General features: G+C 47.8%; 1 protein-coding gene across 4 annotated transcripts in view; it reads left to right on the plus strand.

The window, feature by feature from the left end:
• RALGDS (ral guanine nucleotide dissociation stimulator) overlaps positions 1-19,932 on the plus strand; it is a 73,874-nt gene that overhangs the window by 49,026 nt on the left and 4,916 nt on the right. For 3 of the 4 annotated variants that reach the window (XM_088147059.1, XM_025166119.2, XM_088147057.1), the window contains exons 2-16: positions 1,736-1,846; positions 5,397-5,590; positions 6,462-6,536; positions 6,752-6,945; positions 7,387-7,508; positions 7,616-7,831; positions 8,798-8,901; positions 10,470-10,554; positions 12,740-12,817; positions 13,475-13,561; positions 14,413-14,445; positions 14,739-14,860; positions 15,862-15,957; positions 16,800-17,055; positions 17,479-17,724. In XM_088147059.1, the coding sequence (XP_088003185.1) occupies positions 1,736-1,846; positions 5,397-5,590; positions 6,462-6,536; positions 6,752-6,945; positions 7,387-7,508; positions 7,616-7,831; positions 8,798-8,901; positions 10,470-10,554; positions 12,740-12,817; positions 13,475-13,561; positions 14,413-14,445; positions 14,739-14,860; positions 15,862-15,957; positions 16,800-17,055; positions 17,479-17,724 (2,019 nt within the window). The remainder of the gene's footprint in view (positions 1-1,735; positions 1,847-5,396; positions 5,591-6,461; positions 6,537-6,751; positions 6,946-7,386; positions 7,509-7,615; positions 7,832-8,797; positions 8,902-10,469; positions 10,555-12,739; positions 12,818-13,474; positions 13,562-14,412; positions 14,446-14,738; positions 14,861-15,861; positions 15,958-16,799; positions 17,056-17,478; positions 17,725-19,932) is intronic. The other variant, XM_088147058.1, reaches the window with a different exon arrangement.

Raw genomic sequence — 19,932 nt, forward strand, 5'->3', positions numbered from 1 at the left:
CCCCCCCCCCACCACCACCCCGCCAAATTCCCCACTGGAACAGAGAGAGAGACCCACAGTAGCTTTATCCAAGCAATCTGGGATGAAGAGACAAATTTGGGGGAACTTGGGGTCCGATCCGACTCGCGGGGGTGCCGACGTTGGGCTAAGTCTGTGGTTTGAGGGCATGCTTGAGGTCACCTTTCTGCCCCCTCCTCAAATGAAGCTTGCCAGACCTCCGAAGGCAGAGGCATGACCTGGGTTAGATCAACAAGGGAGCAAAAAACATCCCGTGATGCTCACAGCGCTGGCTTGTTTACTCTCCATTCTTTCTCCTTTGTTGTGACGCTGGTGGCTTTGTTCCTGTTATGTGTGTCCCTTCTTGGCATGACACTGGGCGAGTCACGCTCAGACGTGTCCGTGTGAGCTTGGCCATGCCAGTTCACCTTCTCTGTTTCTGGCAACCCCACCCTTCTCCGCTGGGCTGTAAACAGGAGCGTACAACAACCCTCCGAGGTTGAATTGAACCTAAATTCAATTGAATTGAACCTAAATCCAATTGAACCTAAATTAAGTTGAAATTAACTTAAATTCAATTGAATTGAACCTCAGATTAACCTAAATTAGGTTAAAATTTAAATTCAATTGAATTGAACCTAAATTCAAGGTTAAATTTAGCCTAAACTAGGTTATTAACTTAAATTCAATTGAGTTTAACCTGAATTTAACCTAAACTAGGTTGAGATTAACTTAAATTCAATTGAATTTAACCTGAATTTAATCTCAATTTCACCTAAACTAGGTTGAGATTAACTTAAATTCAATTTAATTTAACCTCAATTTCAGCTAAACTAGGTTGAGATTAACTTCAATTCAATTTAATTTAACCTCAATTTCACCTAAACTAGGTTGAAATTAACTTACATTCAATTTAATTTGACCTAAATTTATCCTAAATTCAACCCATCTGGATGGCACCAGCTCCAGAAGATGCCGGATTGCAGCCCCTGATAAGGAGCTAATCCTGTCTAGAAAGTATTTTAGGATCAGATGGGTTTCTCTGCTTACTTGGGACTACCGTTCCCATCCTCCTCCCCCGCAGCGACGGTAGGGTGCCCCCCACGATGTCACTGATGTCAGATCCTCTGCGTGTGAGTTTCTAGAGAACTGATTAAACCCAGAGCTGAGTTTCAATGGCTTGATCAGCAGAACGCCCCTAAGGAGGAAGACGGGAGAGATGTGGCAGATACTTCGAAGAGGAAAACATAAAACAAAAAACCACATTTGCACAATTTCAGAAACCACCAGAGCTTGAAAGGATATTCCTCTGAGCTTTTGTCACTTTCACTCCGAGTTCGGGTTGGAATATTTTTGCGGTTCGGGGTGCACCGTGTTTATTTATTTGATTCATTTATGAATCAAGTTTATAGGGCCACCCGTCTCACCAGAAGTGACTTTGAATAGCATACGACAAGCCAATCAAGCCATGAACGCATAAACCAAACATTGTCTAAGAAACATGATGTAATAATGATTAAAACACATTAAAAACTGTAAAAGCAGAACTAAAACAGACAAAAATAATAACAGAGGGATGTTAATCATACTGGAGCCACCTCACTAATCCACCTGTCCCTTGGAGTCCCCAGGCCTGCTGGCATAACCAAGTCTTGAGGGAGTTAGTCCAAACTGCCCATGGTTTGAAACTATGTTAGCCCAAACATGGTTTAAAACTTTTCTCTGATTCTCATTCCAGAGTGCCACTCAGGAGATCGGAGAAGAGGTTGAAGATGGCGTGATCTACAGCATTTCTCTCCGGAAAGTTCAGCTTCATCACACAGCCAACAAAGGCCAGCGATGGCTGGGGGTAAGTGAGAGCTCTGTCGTTGGGGGTGTGAGAATATCAGCCTACCTTGCAGGGCTGTAGTAAGAAACATGGGGGCAGATGGAACATTTCCATGGACATGAAATATAGTTATGCCCTGGCCTGTGATTATTCTGTGGATTTCCATAAGGCTGCGATTGTACATATTGGATGGAAGTGAAGCTTTGAAGCAAATTATAATACAGGTAGTCCTCGTTTAGCGACTGCCTTGTTTAGTGACCATTCACAGTTATGATGACGATGACAAAGTAACTTTGCCACCCAGCCTTGCCTTTATCCCCTTCGCAGGTCTGTAAAGCCAAGGAAAGCTGATTGTAAGCACCGTTGCGGCTTCATTTAGCGATTGCTTCACTTAACAACCGAGTTACCAGTCCCCATTGTGGTCACTAAACAAGGATTAATACTAATACTACTACTAAGAATAAAATTAAACTTGTAAACCAGGGAGCCCTGATTCCCCACATGTGTGTAGAATGAAAAATCGCCTCCCATCTGCCCCAAGATTATTCCAAGCCTCTCTGACGTCTGCATCAACTCAACAGCCCTGCAGAGTAAGCCAGTATGGGGATTAGCTCTCCTATTAAGCAGAGGGAAGGGCAGAGAGTGTGTTTGATTGCTTGACGCCAACATTTCTTCCCCAACCCTGTTGAGTCAGTTGGCGAGGGCCGTCTCTTAGCCCGAGGAGGGAGACCGCTTCCGAAAATCCCATTAAACCAAGGCATGCCGAAGAAGGGAACCAGGTTCCCAAACTTCTCGCTTGGAGCCGGGACTCAAGACCCGGGAGGGGGGAGATCCAAGAGTGGTTTCTCCTTCCCTGCAACTTTCTAAACTCAAGGCATCTTCGTCTTGGAAGCAGCCCAAAGGGGCATGCCGGGCAGGGCGCGACTCACGCTCCAAAGGTCTTTCCATGCCTCGATCGTTCTGCGTCTTTCCACCCCGAATGGGGAGATGGCCCGTTTCAATCTTTTCCTCCCCTTGGCTGGCCCTGAGCATGAATCGTTGGTTTTAAAGAAGGAGGGGTTTACTCCTCCAAGGGTTGGTGGGGGGAAGCAAATACGTCTCCGTTTTCACTTCCGCACCCAACAGGATCGGACGGTGTGCTCCGTCCCCCGAGAAGCCTTGCCGGGTCTCCCAAAGGCTCTCTTGTTACGCCTGATTTTGTTCAGATTTACTCATTCTGGAAAGGGGCGATCGACCAGCAAGGAGGGATAAAGAACCGCCCTCTAGGGATTTGATGGGCCTTCTCCCTCTCTCGCCCGCCCCGTGGCCCAGTCTTGAGGACTAGAAGCCTTTTTATTTTATGGCCGATAAGCCGGACTGCCGCCTGGCCGAAAATGGGTGGAAAGCACTCAGTCCAATGCTGAAGCTTTTGCCCTGGAGAAGGATAACATCTGGAGCAGCGTCAGCCTCTCCTTTGCTGGAGGTGTGGCGTCTGTGCACCAGCAGAAGAAAACATTTTGAACGTTGGAGGGGTTGCTATGAGGAGTCCAAAAAGGTTAAGCGGTTTTTTTTCTTCCTTCTTTCAAACTATGTAAGCACAGCTGAGAAAATAAACACGAGGCTGCTTGGCTGAGAGTCAGAGCGAAGGCACGGTTTCGATTCCGGCACGGCCCGCGGGTCCTGCGCGCTTCGGGTGGGTTTCGACACGCTCCGTGTCGGCTACAGGAGCCCTGCGGAGTAGACCAGGATGGGCGTTGTGCCCTGGCTGGGCTGATGGGAGGATGGAGGCTGTGTCTGGGGGGGAAAACCCCGTCTCTTCACTTCACCCTTCACGCAGGAATCTTCTTACCTTCTTTATTTCAGTATCGTCCTGATTCTCTCTCTCTCTCCTTCTCATAATTTTTATTTTAAAAAATCATAAGTCAAAGACGTATCTAAAGAAAAGAAAGAGGAGAAGAGCAAAAATCAAGAAAGAAGTGATTTCTGGCCTTCTTTTCAACAGATATTAACAAATCTTCCCTCCCTCTTAACTGTTCCAGAAATCCCTTCAGATGCTTATTTAATTCTCATCTTTTTCCATCATCACATCCATAAATCATCATTTCACTTCTTTCTTCTTTTAGCCAAAAGTCCGTGAAGGGTTTCCGGTCTTTCAAAAAAGTCTTTATTGTTTTCTTCCTGACCAAACAGGTCAGTTTTGCCATTTCCGCCAATTCTGACATTTTCACAGTCCTTCGCAGGTCTGTAAAGCTGTACAATCAGCTTCCCTTGGCTTTACAGACCTGTGAAGGGGATAAAGGCAAGGCTGGGTGGCAAAGTTACTTCGTCATTGTCATAACTGCGAATGGTCGCTAAACAAGGCAGTCACTAAACGAGGACTACCTCCATTCTGAGGATGTCACTGTTCTTCCATTGTTGGGTGCGTCGCAGTCTTGCTGCACTGGCATTGTCCTGCTTCTCTTACGCCCCCCAAAATATCTGCCATGTGTATGAAATGGGTTGTCTCTGCTTCCCCCCTCAAGTCATCCATCTGCATGGATTGTCACAAGTTGCCAAACATCTGGTGGCTGGAAGCTTCAAGGAAAGATACCCACCTTTTGGAAAACAGATTTGCAGTGGAGGAAACCTCTCCCCACAGCTCCCTCTGCTTGATTCCTGCAGAGTTCCTATAGCCCAGGGCTATTTTTGCCCCCATAGGGACTAGAAACTTGTATTTCTTTAAATGACAACAACATCATCTGCCTATCTCAGGTCCTTGGGAAGGATTTGATAGGTGGACAAAAATGCCAGATCCAGTCTAAACATCTGGCTGACTGTGTGGCCAACCATGAATTATTAATTAGAACAATTATTATATATTATAATATATAAAAAAGGGATGCATATTATAATAATTATTGATAATAATATCCCAGGCCTTTGGGAAGGACTCAGTATGGACAAAAATGCTAAATCCAGTCTAAACATCTGGCTCACTGCAACCAACAAAATAATAATAATAATAATAATAATAATAATAATAATAATAATAATAATAATATCTGCTGACTTCAGAGCAGCTAGACGCAAAGTGCAAATGGCTGCCTCTCTGAAGAAAGCAAAAAAAGGATCAATTTTAATTAGAATAGATGTTTATTCTTCAACCGGAGGCCAGCTGTGGTTGATGCACAACTCCCATCATCCCTTCTTGAGAAGTTTGGGAGGTCCATCCTCCACCACTTCTTGCTTACGGAAAGGGGCAGAAAAACATTTCTGAGTTGTTGAATTGGTAGAGGTTGCTAAATTCCTCTTATTTTTGTTGGTATCTCTTTTGGAGGGAAAGCAAGGGAGAACAGGATCAGCTTTGATTTCAAGTGGTTTTGGAGCTGGAAGAAGTCCTAGACCAGAGTTTCTCAACCATGGCCACTTGAAGATGGGTGGACTCCAACTCCCAGAATCCCCCCCACCCCGCATGCTATCTGGGGAATTCTAGGAGTTGGAGTCCACCCATCTTCAAGTGGCCAAGATAGGGGGTCTCATGAAGCTTTGACAGGGGTTAAGGGTTGCATCTCACAACCCTTGGAAGAAAGCTCCTCATGGTGTCCCTTTCCAGTTTGAGAACGAGTCAGCCTTGAACCTCTACGAGACGTGTAAGGTGCGGACGATCAAAGCTGGCACGCTGGAGAAGCTGGTAGAGTACCTCGTCTCGGCGTTCAAAGGCAATGACTCCACGTACGTCACCATCTTCCTGTGCACCTACCGAGCGTTTGCCACAACTAAGCAGGTCCTGGATCTCCTCCTCAACCGGTAACCCTTTTTCCCTTTTGATGGGGGGGGGGCTTTTTTTTGGGTACATCGGAGCAGTTGTGACAGAAAGCCATAACGGGGTGGGTTCTCTTGCTTGTGGGCCTCACAGGTCTACCTGAAGTGGTTGGTGTTCTTCGTGGCTTCACTTACCAGGGAGATGCGGTTCGCCTCCCACATTGGTTGGGCTGGAGTGTCAGATCTTGGAAGGAGTCTGAGTTTGGGAAAAAAAGTTGATGGGTAGAAAACGTGCAAGACTGACTGTCTGTCCATCCATTACCAAGCCTGCCTTCGTTCCCTCCTTCTTTCCTTCCTTCTCCCTGTCTCCCTCCCTCCCTCCCTCCCTCCCTCCCTCCCTCCCTCCCTCCCTCCCTTCCTTCCTTCCTTCCTTCCTTCCTTCCTTCCTTCCTTCCTTCCTTCCTTCCTTCCTCCGTCTCCTCCCTCCCTCCCTCAACCCACCCAGCTTCCTCTCTGTCTAGCCATCTGCCCATCCACCCTTCCATGAAATGTATATAAACTGACAAACTTCAGAAATATTTTGGAATTGTTCCGTTTAATGAACCATTTCCTCCTTTGCAAATACCCTGCAAAGGGAGCTGATTCAGTTAGTCCGAAGCAGCTGATTCTCAAACTTGTCTAACTGGTTACTCTTTTAGGCTCTGGCCCCCCAAATGTTTGCTCACTCTTGGTGTCAGATGTTAACTCCTTGAACGGCCTGGATCAGTCCCCACCTCCCAGCCAAAGCTTATCTCCCGGGGTTGTATATCTAAAGTATCAGGAAGTTTCGCTTGCCTAACAAATAACTACTGTACTGTTAAAAAAAAAGGAAAAAAAAGGTTTTGCACACAGATAATGTTCTCCTTTTTCTTTCTAGGTATGGGAAGTTCAACCTGCAAGCCAACGGAGACCACCCCAGACACGCGGTGGACGAGAGGCTGGAATTGAAAAAGTAAGTGCCTCTCCTTCAAGTTTCTAGTCAGCAGGACGTTTTGTTCAGGGGAAGAGGGTACGGCCCCAACCAGTGGGAAACCGTAGCTGTCCACGTACCCATTACCCTTCCAAAGTCATTCTGGGGGCTCCGACTCCGTGCCGCACGTTGCCGACAAGACGGGTCCAAAGTTCCCCCCTCTTAGCCTCCCTCTGCCCTCCCCTCTCGGTCCTCAGCACCATCTCTTCCATCCTGGGCGCCTGGCTGGATCAGTACTCCGAAGATTTCCGCAAGCCGCCCGACTACGCCTGCCTTAAGCAGCTGATCGTCTACGTCCGGCTGAACATCCCTGGCTCGGATTTGGAACGGCGGGCGCGCATCCTCTTCACTCAGTTCCAGCAACAGGAGCGTGCCGAGGCGGAAGCGGAAGGTGAGTGTTGTGCCCCGTGCCCCACAGACCGTTGATAGAAACTCAGAGTTGGAAAGGTCATTTCGGCTACGAGTCCAACGACCGCAGAATCCAAACTGAAACGTGGCCAACCTCCATTTGAACGCGCCTAACCGAGTAGAACCAACTGCTACGGGTCGTCCTCGTTTAGCCATTGCCTCGTTTAGCGACCGTTCGCAGTTACGACGGTGACGAAAAAGTAACTTTGCGGCCCATCCTTGCATTGGTAAACTTCAGTGGCCGCCTTGTTACAGTATCCTAAACTTTGGTTAGTTTTCCTGCAGCTTCCTGGGCTCTACAAACCCAGCCCGTTCACTTTGCCGTCTCCTGCGCGTGAACCTAGAAAATGAGTTTGCCGAAAAACCCAGTTAAGGGGGTTGTGTGAACAAGAGCCACTTAACGCCTTCCCTTCGTCCCTTCCAGCTGTGGATCATCCCAGTTGCCCTCTGAGGTTAGAGGAGGAAAATGGACTGAGCGAAGGCAAGTTGGATTTCCTTTCCTTTTCTCCGGAGATGGCCGCTGAGCAGTTCACCCTAATGGATGCCGTAAGTCTCGTGCTCCTGGCTAGGCCTGCTGCCCTTAGCGATCCTCACCTTCCGTCGGTTTCGTGCCCGTCTCCCCTGGGCTGATCCGCGGCCTCTTTTCAATGCAGGAGCTCTTTAAGAAAGTGGTGCCTTATCACTGCCTCGGTTGCATCTGGTCTCAGCGGGACAAGAAGGGGAAAGAGCACTTGGCCCCCAGCATCCGGGCCACCGTCTCCCAGTTCAACAGCGTCACCAACTGCGTCATCGCCACCTGCCTCGGGGACAGGATGCTGAAGCCGCAACAGAGAGCCAAAGTGATAGAGCGGTGGATCGAAGTAGCGCGGGTACGTGAGCCATCCGATCGCCTTATTCCCTTCCCATTAAAAATAAAAAATAAAAAATCAGCAGTGCAATTTTATTTATTTTATTTATTTATTAAACTTGTCCCTGCCCATCTCCCCCCGATGGGGGACTCTGGGCAGCTCACAACATATTAAAACGATAAATAAATATACAGTTAAAATGTAAAGAGGAGACATTTCCAAAGAATAAAAGGCAAAGGAAAATATGCAGTTAAAATTTAAAGAGGACACATTTACAAAGAATAAAAGGCAAAGGAAAAACCCAAGAGGCCGATGGAAGCAACACCAGGCCTCTAGGTGGCTAGCCAACCCCATATCTGGCGACCTCCCTCCCCACCCCAGGCCAGATGGCTTTCCTCCCAAACGTTATATCTTAAAACTCCTTTCTGAAGCTAGATGTCCTCCCTTCAGGGAGGCACATCAAGGAAGCACGCAGAGCCCTTGCCCCCAACAACAGCCCTGCAGGGTTGGCTGGGCTGTGAGCGTGTGACCGGCTCTCGTGGGTTTTGAAGGCAGGGGATGGACTTGAATCCCACAGTTCAACCCCCGAACCCCCGCACCAGCTGTTGTCTCCTGTAAACCAAGGCCCAAGGGCTAGCGTTGGTCTTACTTAAACCCAAATTTCAAATGGTGGCAACTAGAGAGAGGTGCCACCCCCGCCCGTGTCTGCAGTTTCACACACCGCCTTAGTTATTCCTCACTTCCTGCAAATCAGCACCAGCTTCGTCGGTCGTGCAGAGCAAAAAGATACTCTGGCAGTTTCACTCGCCGTTCCTTTTGCAACGCCTGCTTGCAAATTTGGGGTGCATCACTGAATGGGGCCCAACTCGATAATGGAGCAGGTTCGCTTGCGCAAAGTACAAGGCCTTGAAAAAGGCTCGGTTGTGCCGGTGCGTGTGATGGAGCGATCTCAGCGGCTGCCGACACCCGTCTTTTTCTCTCCTGCAGGAATGCCGCATTCTCAAGAATTTCTCTTCCCTCCGAGCCATTCTCTCCGCTCTCCAGTGCAACGCGGTTCACAGGTTGAAAAAGACGTGGGACGAGGTGTCGCGGTGAGTCAGAGGAGGAAACGTGCGCGGGTGGGTGCTTGGCCTCCCAGAGTGGTTTAATGTCAACATTTTCAACATTGTTGGGTTAGCAAAAAAACCCTACTGAGGCTTCCTTTCAGCCCCCTCCATTCAGGGAGAGAGGGGAAAAAAAATTAATAAAATTGCATTGAACAATATAAAATGTAAATTGTATTTAGCTTCCCCCAAAACTTCCTTTCTCTCCACTGTGTGTTCATTTGGCAGCCAAGTGGAATTTTTAATGGGATGGAGACCAGAAACTGGAATGCCAGCTTATCAATCCCATTTGCTGTATTTTATGAGTTGGATGTCCCTTGCATTTATTTTTGGCCCAAAGCTGCTTGCTCAAATTTAGCCTGCCTACTTTTTCCGCCTGGCTCTGGGCGAAGCAACGGGGCCAAGCAAGTTGGGTACCGTGATCAAAATTGAGGGTAAAAACAAGAAGGGGAAAAAAAGGAAGTCTGGAAGGAATGTGATGATAGTAGTAACACCGAAGAGAAAAGTGCTGAATGGGGCAATGAAGGACAGAACATCAAACAGAAAGATTTTATTTAAAAAATAGCCCAAAAGCTGGAATTTCCTGGCTTGTAAAACCAGCTTCCACCTCTCACTTCCTGTTTCTTTTCCCATCTCCAAAAGCCGAAGCATTTCCTCCAGCCTCTTTCTTGTAAATTCTCCACCAAGGAAAATAAGGTGGTAACTTTTTCTCCAAAACTTCTCCAATATTTAGAGGGTAGGTGGGGGGTGTCTGTGTCCCCCACATTGCCCTGCACCAAGCCCCCGGCTTACAATAGGATGGAGCAAACAGATTCTCGCCGATACAGAAAAAGTCAGTGTCTATTATTCGAAAGTGGCGTTAAAATGGGAGAAAAGACTCTGCTTTTCTTTCTTCTAACCTTGAACGTTGCTCTTGAAAAATGGTTGGAGAAATGGGAAGACTTCTGCCTCTCCCATCGCCCTGTCCATAAAAAGGGCTGACTTTTGCCCGTTTTAAGAATCTTTTGCAGTGTTTTAAGTGTCTTAAAGGATGAATCCCTTCCTTGGCTGACTTTCCCTTACAGGGAAAGGTTTTTCCAACAAAGCGAACCGGTTTCGAATGGGAAACCGGCCGCCTTTTCCCGAGACGACGTTCCGAAATGTTTCGGTGGGCTGAATATCAAAACATTTAATTGCAAAGGGAGATCAACAACATTTCTTCTTCTTTTTTTTTTTTAAAAAAAGCTTGCATTCTATCCACTTTTTGCAATTTTGGCATTTCTCTGTTTTTTCTACGGTGATTCTTCTCTGTGCATAGAGAGAATATCAAGTTGTATATTTGCAGAAGTTTTTACTGATTCCTGGGCTTCTTTGCTGTTCCTTAGTGTTGCTTTAGGTCAGGAATGATGGTTTTCGACTGGGTTGGGTTGGGTTTTTAACCACTGGCAGTTTCAGATCTAAGGGCAGCAGGCCATCTGTATAAGGAAAAGAGAGACAGCTGGATTTAATAAAGACGTGGCGGAGGATATCTTTTTCACCCTTCATTTTTGTTGTTGTTGTTGTTCCTTTGTCTGCAGCGAGAGCTGCCGCATGTTCCACGAGTTATCCGAAATCTTTTCAGACGAGAACAACCATTCGCTGAGTCGGGAGCTGCTCATTAAGGTAAGATACCTGGCAAGGCGCATCGGCCGGAGAGGTGCTCTGCTCAGCACCGCTTGGCTAGAGGCTGTCCGGTCACAAATGTGCTTCTAGCTGGAAGGGTCTAATAAACGGCAGAAACTCCTCCTCTTCCTCCAATGCCTCCCTTCACTCATCTCAGTTTTGGGGGTCAATTTAGCCTCCTTGGTAGCAGGGCCTCCTCCTGATTGTGGTTGAAAGAACCCTTAAAACCTGGCTTTCCCCGGGCCTTAAGTTAGACCCGGGATGGGTCCTGTTGGTTATATTATTTTTAGAATAAATGGTCTTCCTTCCTTCCTTCCTCCTTCCCTCCCTCTTTCCCTCCCTCCCTCCCTCCCTTTCACTCTCAGAATTTCCTTCCTTCCTTCCTTCCTTCCTTCCTTCCTTCCTTCCTTCCTTCCTTCCTTCCTTCCTTCCATCCATCCATCCATCCATCCATCCATCCATCCTCTCTTTCCATGCTCTCTTTCCATCCCTCCCTCCCTCCTTTCACTCTCAGAATTTCCTTCCATCCTTCCTTCCTTCCTTCCTTCCTTCCTTCCTTCCTTCCTTCCTTCCTTCCTTCCTTCCTTCCTTCCTTCCTTCCTTCCTTCCTTCCTTCCTTCTCATTCACTTCTCTGGACGCCTGTGGTTTTCTTTGTATTTTTCCATAATGCCTTTATTGCACGCCATCCAAAGTTGCTATGGAGTCAGACAGCCTTATCAATCCAATAAATAAATAAATGGCAACATTTAAATGCATTTGATTGTCGAAAGCCGCAGCAAAAATGTCTTTGGACGAGCTGGGTGGGAAGGATCAGTGTCTCTCCCACGTGAGAGAATTGCAATAAGTTAAACAGCTTTGGCTTTCTCAGAGGGGGCGAAAAGGGCAGATTTTTGCAAGAAATAAAGATGTGTCTCTTCCAGGAATGCGCTGGAGCCAAAATGCCTTCTGAATATAAACACATTCGTGACTCACCAGCTTTAGTGGCCTGGGAGATGGGAGGAAACGTTGAATAAGAATATAACAAATAACATTTGTGTGGGTTCACAAGGAGTGCTAAAAGGCACACTTGCTGGATTGGTGCCGATTTCAAAGTCCCGTCTCAGGGGACGGGTCAGTGAGAGTTGTTGTAATTGGGCATGTCGGGTTGGCGACGTTTGCTAGTTCTTTGTTGCTTTTAACTCTGAAGTGTTACGGAGGTGGAAGGAGCCGCTCGGTTGTCTGTTTAGTTTCAGAGGAGACTCCCAAACTTGGCAGCTAAGGAATCCCCCGGGGAAGGCAGAAGATAAGGCCCAGGAAAAGGCTGACGTGTCCTCCAAGGGGTTCCCTGCTCCTTATCTCTTTCTGGAGCAGTCAGCCCAGGATGAGTTGGTTTTAGCTGCTACGCCTGGCTCCTACATTCCCCAGCCTTCTCCGCCTGGGGAGAGGCAAAAGTCCTGTTTACATAAATCAGTCGCCACTCGCCCTGCCCAAAAGACGAGGAGGCGGTTGCATTGAAGCCATGCGCTGCAGACTTCTCCCTGACCCGATGGCTTCCCGTGATTAAGAAAAAAGGGAGCTGGTCTTGGAGGACCGACACTGCTGGCTTTCTCACTGGGCGCAGCCGAAGCAGGAGAGCTGCAGAGCTCTGTCTGGATCCGCTTTGTAGATTTTTCCCCGTGTCTTTCTTTGCTGACTCTGAAAGGTTTGGGCAACCTTTATTTATTTATTTATTTATTTATTTATTTATTTATTTAGGACGATTTTATGTTGTATTTTTAATTGATTTTAGCTTCTCTGTAAACCGCCCAGTCATTTTTAACGGGGACAAATTGGATGGATGGATGGATGGATGGATGGATGGATGGATGGATGGACGGACGGACGGACGGGCAGGCAGGCAGGCAGGCAGGCAGGCAGGCAGGCAGGCAGATAAATCCGTGCCAGTTTTCCCAGTTTGATAGGCTGGCCTTCCCAGATGGGCGTGCCCTCCAGATGTGGGGGCTCAGACTCCCAGAATTCTCAGCGTGCTGGGCATTCCAGGAACTGAAGTCCCCCCATCTGGAGGGTCGCCAAGTTTGGCTAAGTTGCTCCTTCTAGACTTCGGCGTTCGCTTAATGGTTTTGCCTTCGTCTTCTCGTTTGCCGATGAGAGCAGGTTCAACTCACCTTTGGCTCTTGCTTCCCTTTCTCTTCCCTGGAAATTCAGGAAGGGACGTCAAAGTTTGCCACGCTGGAGATCAACCCCAAAAGAGCTCAGAAGCGCCAGCAGCAGCAGCGAGAAATGGTGAGTGTGTGTTGATGCGACGAAACCGTCTGGGCTCGGCTTCCCCAGCATGGGGCACCAGAGGTGTTGGCGGTGGCCAGAGATGACTAGGAATTCTGCAAGCTGCAACGTCGCAGAATCTGAAGCCAAGCTGGCAGTGTTCAGATCTGCCTGTCTTTAAGCCCAGAAGCCAACTGGGTGGCGCTGGGCGAACCTCTGGACGGAGTTCCTGGCAAGCCACTTTGGCAAACGCTGCCGAGAAAACGACAAGGCCTTATTCCTGTAATGGCCAGGAGTTGTATCAGAGAGCTGAAAAGTTTCTCTGGACGTGGAACGGCGCCCGCGCGCTTCTCGCCACCTCCTTGAAAAAAGCAGCGTCTTTTCCTTGGCCGTTCCGGGAACGGGATGCGTTGCGGTTAAGGAGGTGCAAAGTTGTGGTGCCAATCTTGGAAAAGATGCGCCTTCTTCAGGGAGGCAGTTGCAAGGGCGGAGCGTGCACCCAGGCCTGCTTCAAAGCACCTTTAATTAATTCATTTCTCCAGCCGCCCATCTCAACCAAGTGGCTCTTTAGATCCCAAGGAGAGGCTGGAGGCTGGACCGCGAGATTCCTGAGAGCTCATCCTGCTTTCCTGCCTCTCTGCCTCCTTCAGTGCTCCTAACACTGCTTGTCCCTTCCAGGGCGTAATGCAAGGGACGATCCCCTACCTGGGCACCTTCCTGACCGATCTGGTGATGCTGGACACGGCCATGAAAGATTATTTAGATGTAGGTACCCCCAGTCCCCTTTCTCCTTCTCTTCTCTCTTTGTGGTAAGGAACCATTTCGTTTCGGGGCTTTGCTGCTTCTGTTCTTTCGTTAACTTATTTCCTGCCTGCTTTTTTTTTTTTTAATTTGATGCTGGGGGAGGTCGTTGGGGTTTTTGTAAAACAGCAAAACAAGCTTTTTGTTAGGGAAATGGGCCTGATGGAGGCAAAAAGAGTGCACAGCGTCCCCTGGTGGGCGTATAATTTTCCTTTGCTATACATTTCAGCAAGGTTTAGTTATATTTCACTGGTTTTTGAAACCACTTGGCAGCATCCCTTAAAAAAAAAAAAAAAACAGAAGCAAGAGAATTGTTTTCTCTTTATTTTTTGTTCAATTGATATCTCGCCTTTTCATCCGAAATTCATCTTCCAATTTTGTTCGCCACCACCATCCCAGGAGGTAAACTGGGCTGAGCAATGAACGATCATTGCTATAATGTGAGGGCCATGCTGGTGGAGATTTCTGGGAGATCTGATCCTCAGGGGATTCTGGGAAATCCGTGTCAGTTACTGCCTTATTGCAGTAAAATGACTTTTTGGTCATTTTATATTTGGAGTCATGGCCGTATCTTGTCTGATTCCTTGTTTTCTTATTTTACTTGTCTTACATGCCTTTTTTTTAAAACAAAATCCTGTCTCTGGCTGTAAATAAATACATACTTATCCTTTGCTACGGTCGCTGATTCTTCTTCCCTGAAGAAAATGCCCCCATTTCTGTTTTTAAAGCTTTCTCATCTCTTAGATGTTAAGAAATTAAGGAATGGGATCGAGTTGGGATATTAAGGATCTGGGTTTTTTCCCTTTCTTTTTCAGGGAGGTCTGATCAACTTTGAGAAAAGGAGGAAGGTGAGACATTTGTGATCGTGGTTGTTACTGTAGTTCGTGCTGAAGGGCCCCAATTATCTTGAGGAAGGGGGAGAACAGTGGGGTGTGTGGGGGAAAACCCAGAAGGACAGGCTGGAATCGCATCTTCTCAAAGAGGTCCTGGTTGACTGGCTGGCTGTCATCTTCAGAAGAAACCCTCCCCTGGAGCTTGATTAAATCCACCCTCACGTCGCTGCTGGTTTTAAAGTTGTGGTTCTGTTGGGCTTTGTTTTTTTAAACACCCCCCTACACAAACTTGCTCGCTGTTCCTGCAGGAATTTGAAGTGATCGCTCAGATCAAGCTGCTTCAGTCGGCCTGTAATAATTACAGCTTCAGGAAGGAAGATCGTTTCGGTGCCTGGTTTCACAGCGTGGAACGGCTCAGCGAAGCGGAGAGGTGAGTTGCATCACCTTCCCCAGGGCTGCAAATGAAGATTTTGCATTTATTCCCCCTGCCCCTGCTGTTTCTTCTTCACGGGGATGAAGAAGAATCCGCTTTAGAAATGTCTTCTAAATGTCTGTGGGGGCAATTCTTGGGCATTTTTATAGGCTGCTCTGAAACTTAATGACAAGGGGAAGGTGTGAATGGGTATATTTGAGAGCGAGAGAGAGAAAAATCTGCTTTTCGTATTTATTTATTTATATTTCAAGTTTAGATACCACCCATCCCATGAAAAAGGGACTCTCTATTCTCATGCCAACAGTCTGCCCTCTTCCGGGCTTCTGATCCCAAAGTAAAACCTCCCCAGGGGATTGACCCACTGGGAAATGTGGACAGCCTTCAGAGGGATGGAAAGAGGGGTCACAAAACACAGGGCAGCTTGTAGTCATGCCCTTTGCTGCTTCTAGGCAAAAAAAATCAGCTCCGGAGAGAAATTTGAAAGAATGAGCTAGAAAAACAGAAACCTCTTGAGAGAATGAGGTAGAAAAACAGAAGCCTCTTTCAGAGAGGGGAGAACAAAAATGCAGAGAAGTGGTAGATTTTTGACAAAGCATTATTCTTCTCCGTTCTCCACCCTCTGTCTAGTCCCCCCTCCCATCCCCATGACACCCGCGTAGATTTTGCACAAAGCAGATGGCTTTTCAAAGGATGGTGTCTTCACTTCAGCTTTGGTTAGAATCCCTATTGGTGCTCCGCCACCGTTCCCTTGAGGATCAGAAACTTGGCTTTTTAAAAACAGGGTGGGTTTAAGTTCAGACGGTGTGCGATGCACCTGGATACGGAATCTCTGCCTGAATCAGGCAGAGGGGAAGCCAAACATGAGTGGGATTTGCAACCTTGCAGGGTGGCCTAGAAGTATTTCTCTCTTTGCTGCTCCCCCCACAAAGAAACGCAAAGAAAAATCTCCCGCCCATGGGGGCTAAATGTTTGTTGGCCTCTCCCCCTTCTGCTTTCAGCTACAGCCTTTCGTGTGAAATCGAACCCTTGTCGGAATCTGCGAGCAACACGCTGAAAGCAAAGAAGAACACCGGCATCATTAAACGGTGGAGCGAGTAAGTTGGGGGCCTGGTGGCCAAGGGCCCTAAGGGCAAAATTGCTGTCACCCACCCGGGGCCCGTGGGATAAAGCCGTCGATAAACAGGAGAGGACCTGTTTAGGTTGAGTTGGTGGCCAAGAATCCGGGAGAGATTCACTTTAGCTAGCTTGGTCATTCATCTGCCCCTCTCGCTCCTTCATCCACTGGAGAAATGGTCTGTTTGATGGAATGTCAGCCTTCCCAAGTAGGCCAGACAGGAAAGACCACCAGATGAGCTAATTCTACATTATTGTAAGGCTACATTAACAGAATCCCACAAGTCTGAACATACAACTCTCCCCCCGTCTCCTTTACAGCCTGAGAAACTAGGGAGGGTCCCTTCTGAGCCTTTCTCCACCCATTATGCTGCTGAGGGCTCAGCTCCCTCTTATCTGACCATCCCCTTGGCAGGGTCTCTTGGTACAGCCTCCCAAGGTCTTTCCCACATACTATCAGCCCTCCCAGGTAAATCAAACAGGAAGCACGACCAGATGAGCTAATTCTACATTATTGTAAGGCTACATTAACAGAATCCCGCAAGTCTGAAAGTACAACTCTCCCCCCATCTCCTTTACAGCCTGAGAAACTAGGGAAGGTCCCTTCTGAGCCTCTTGCTCCACCTGCTATGCAGCTCTGGGCCCAGCTTCCTCTTATCTGACCATTCCCTTGGCAACATCTCTGGGCCCAGTCTCCCAAGGTCATTCCCGCATCCCATTACACAAACGTGGAGGCCACTTGGAGAGAACCCCTCTTCCCGCTAAAGGCGGCCAGCCCCATCAGACCCATGCAGCCCTTTTCCTGACCCTGTTCTCCCCACAGCCGACAGGCCCCCAGTACCGATTCCTGTGCCAGCAGCAGTTCCCACTCCAAGTCCTTTGACCAGTTGAAGTGCGGGCCGTATCTCTGCAGCAGCGATGGGGCTGACTCTGTCAGCATCACCTCGGCGGGCTCCAGCAGCTCCGACGTGGAGGAGATCAACATCAGCTTCATCCCTGATTCGCCCGAGGGTCAAGAGAAGAAGGTACAGGACCACGGCTCGCTGGGATCCACTCGTGCCCAGGGGGTCAGGCGGCAGGTGCGCCCCATTTCAGGGGGGAGTCTTGGATATGGGTGGGCTTCAGAGCATAGGGGAACTGAGATGCTGAGCGGGAGATCAGCTGGGATCCAGAAACGTTCTTCTTGGTGCCTTGGAGAGATACGACAGGGAAGTAGTGCCCGGGAAAAAGGAAGATGTAGTGAGACGGGCAGTGGCAAATTTGAAACGCAAATAAATAAATAAGAGGCTGTTTTTCCCGTCAAGGGTTAGAGATGGCTTGGGGAGGGGCTCTGCATCCAAAACATCAATTTTCCCAACTTCATCCTTTTCCTCCTGGATGTTGAGAGATGGGTCTTGATGTAGGCACCACGAAGACCTCTTGAAGCAAGGACGTGAGTTAGACAGGCAGATGCTGAGTGATTACACAGTCAAGGTTATCCTTCCTTTCTCCCGCCTGCACAGTTTTGGGAATCCACCTCATTGTGCTCCTTGGACACGTCCGGCATCGGCTCAAGTTCAAGCAGCGCTTCGTCGTCCTCTGTCTCCTCCACGCCGGTGACGGTGTCCCGCACGCACAAGCGCTCCGTCTCGGGCATTTCGAGCTATTCCTCTCTCTCGTTACCCCTCTACAACCAACAGATCGATGACTGCTGCATCATCCGAGTCAGCTTGGCGGTGGATAATGGAAACATGTATAAGAGTATTCTGGTAGGTGCCCCGTCTTTGCAGAACTTAAGGCTTGGCAACGTTGGGATAACACTCTACCACCAGATCGAAGTGTCCATTTCCCGATGAGACCGTTGGGCTGAGGGATGGTCCTGAGCGATGAAACCCCTTTGGAACCACAGCTAGTGAAAATCCTTAGTTCTCACTTCCTCTTCTTGCACACCCACACACCCAGCCTTTGCATTCTCTTTCCAGGACGGTGGTTAGGGTTTCCATCCGCAGAGACGTTCTAGTCAAACCTTCGGTCAAAGCACAGTTAAATCTGCAGGGATTAACTATAACGTCAGACGTTGAAGAACTGGCAGCCGCTGGAAGTCAGGCGACATATAAATTTAATAAATAATAACCTTTGACTTGGTTGATTGCTCTTCTCGAATGCTGGGAATTGGGCAGCCTATACATTTAATGAATAATAATTATTATTATTATCTTTGATGACTTGGTTGATTGCTCTTCTCAAACGTTGAGAGTTGGAAGGCATATGAATTTAATAAATTATTAGTATTATCTTTGATGAGTTTGTTGATTGCTCTTCTCAAATACTGGGAGTCGGGTGGCATATACAGTCAGGTCCAGAAATATTGGGACATCGACACAATACTAACATCTTTGGCTCTATACACCACCACAATGGATTTGGAATGAAACAAACACAATGTGCCTTAACTGCAGACTGTCAGCTTTAATTTGAGGGTATGTACATCCAACTCAGGTGAACGGTGTAGGAATTACAACAGTTTGCATATGTGCCTCCCACTTGTTAAGGGACCAAAGGTAATGGGACAGAATAATAATCATACATCAAACTTTCCCTTTTTAATACTTGGTTGCAAATCCGTTGCAGTCAATCACAGCCTGAAGCCTGGAACGCGTAGACATCACCAGACGCTGGGTTTCATCCCTGGTGATGCTCTGCCAGGCCTCTACTGCAACTGTCTTCAGTTCCTGCTTGTTCTTGGGGCATTTTCCCTTCAGTTTTGGCTTCAGCAAGTGAAATGCATGCTCAATGGGATTCAGGTCAGGCATCTGATAGTGACAGCTCTTTGGATCTCATCTTGACAGCAACAGATTCCACATGCAAATAGCACACTTGAAATGAACTCTGGGCTTTTTATCTGCACATTGTAATTGGGGTACTGAGGGGATATCACACACCTGGCCATGGAACAGCTGAGAAGCCAGTTGTCCCATTACCTTTGGTCCCTTACCAAGCGGGAGGCACATATGCAAACTGTTGTAATTCCTACACCGTTGACCTGAGTTGGATGTACATACCCTCAAATTAAAGCTGACAGTCTGCAGTTAAAGCACATTGTGTTTGTTTCATTCCAAATCCATTGTGGTGGTGTATAGAGCCAAAGATGTTAGAATTGTGTCGATGTCCCAATATTTCTGGACCTGACTGTGTTACAGACGCTGCTCCCAGGTTCGGCTTATGGTCACTCACTCACACACTCACAGCCTGTTGAGGCACGTGGATCTTGTCAGCCCCCCTTGCTTTCTACCTGGGTTTCCAGATAGGTGCGGCTGGAGCAGACAGACACACAGCCCTGGTCAACAGCGGGGAAATAATTGGGGATACACACAAATCACTTCCAACCGAACACTGGGGCACGAGAGGTTCTTTGTAATACACGGAGACCCAGTGAATTTAAAGTAACAGCAAAACTTTACTGGTTGCAAGGTATATTTGCTCTTCCTCATACACACACTTACCCACGTCCTTCCCAACTAGGCTGCCAGGCACTAGCTAGAGGGATGGAAGCCACCAAGTCTGGATGACTCAGATGACCAAGAAGACTCAAATAACTCAGATGACTCAGAGTGGGCCGGCTTTGGGACCCCTTTTATCCCCAAAAGTACAAGTTGATGGGATTGGGGCGAGGGCCTCCATGTGCTCAGGCCCAACTTCCTCTTTCTGGTTCAGGTCCTTTGTTTTTTCCTTAATTTTCCTTAAGGACTTGCTTCCTTCTTATCTACCTCCCTGAAGGGATCTCATAGATAAGATTCCTGGCTTTTGTCCTCTCTGCTTACATGCCTGCTTCATCTTTAGGTTATGGCAGCTTCAGCCTAGTCTCACAACTGTACATTTAATTATTATTATTATTATTATTATTATTATTATTATTATTATCTACGATGACTTTGTTGATTGCTGTTCTCTAATGCAGAGGCGAGAACTGTGCAGTC

Source organism: Python bivittatus, unplaced genomic scaffold (genome assembly GCF_059951505.1).
Source record: "Python bivittatus isolate LINGU-HERP-01145 unplaced genomic scaffold, Pbiv_v1 ctg000160_np1212, whole genome shotgun sequence".
In the NCBI taxonomy this organism is placed as follows: Eukaryota; Metazoa; Chordata; class Lepidosauria; order Squamata; family Pythonidae; genus Python; species Python bivittatus.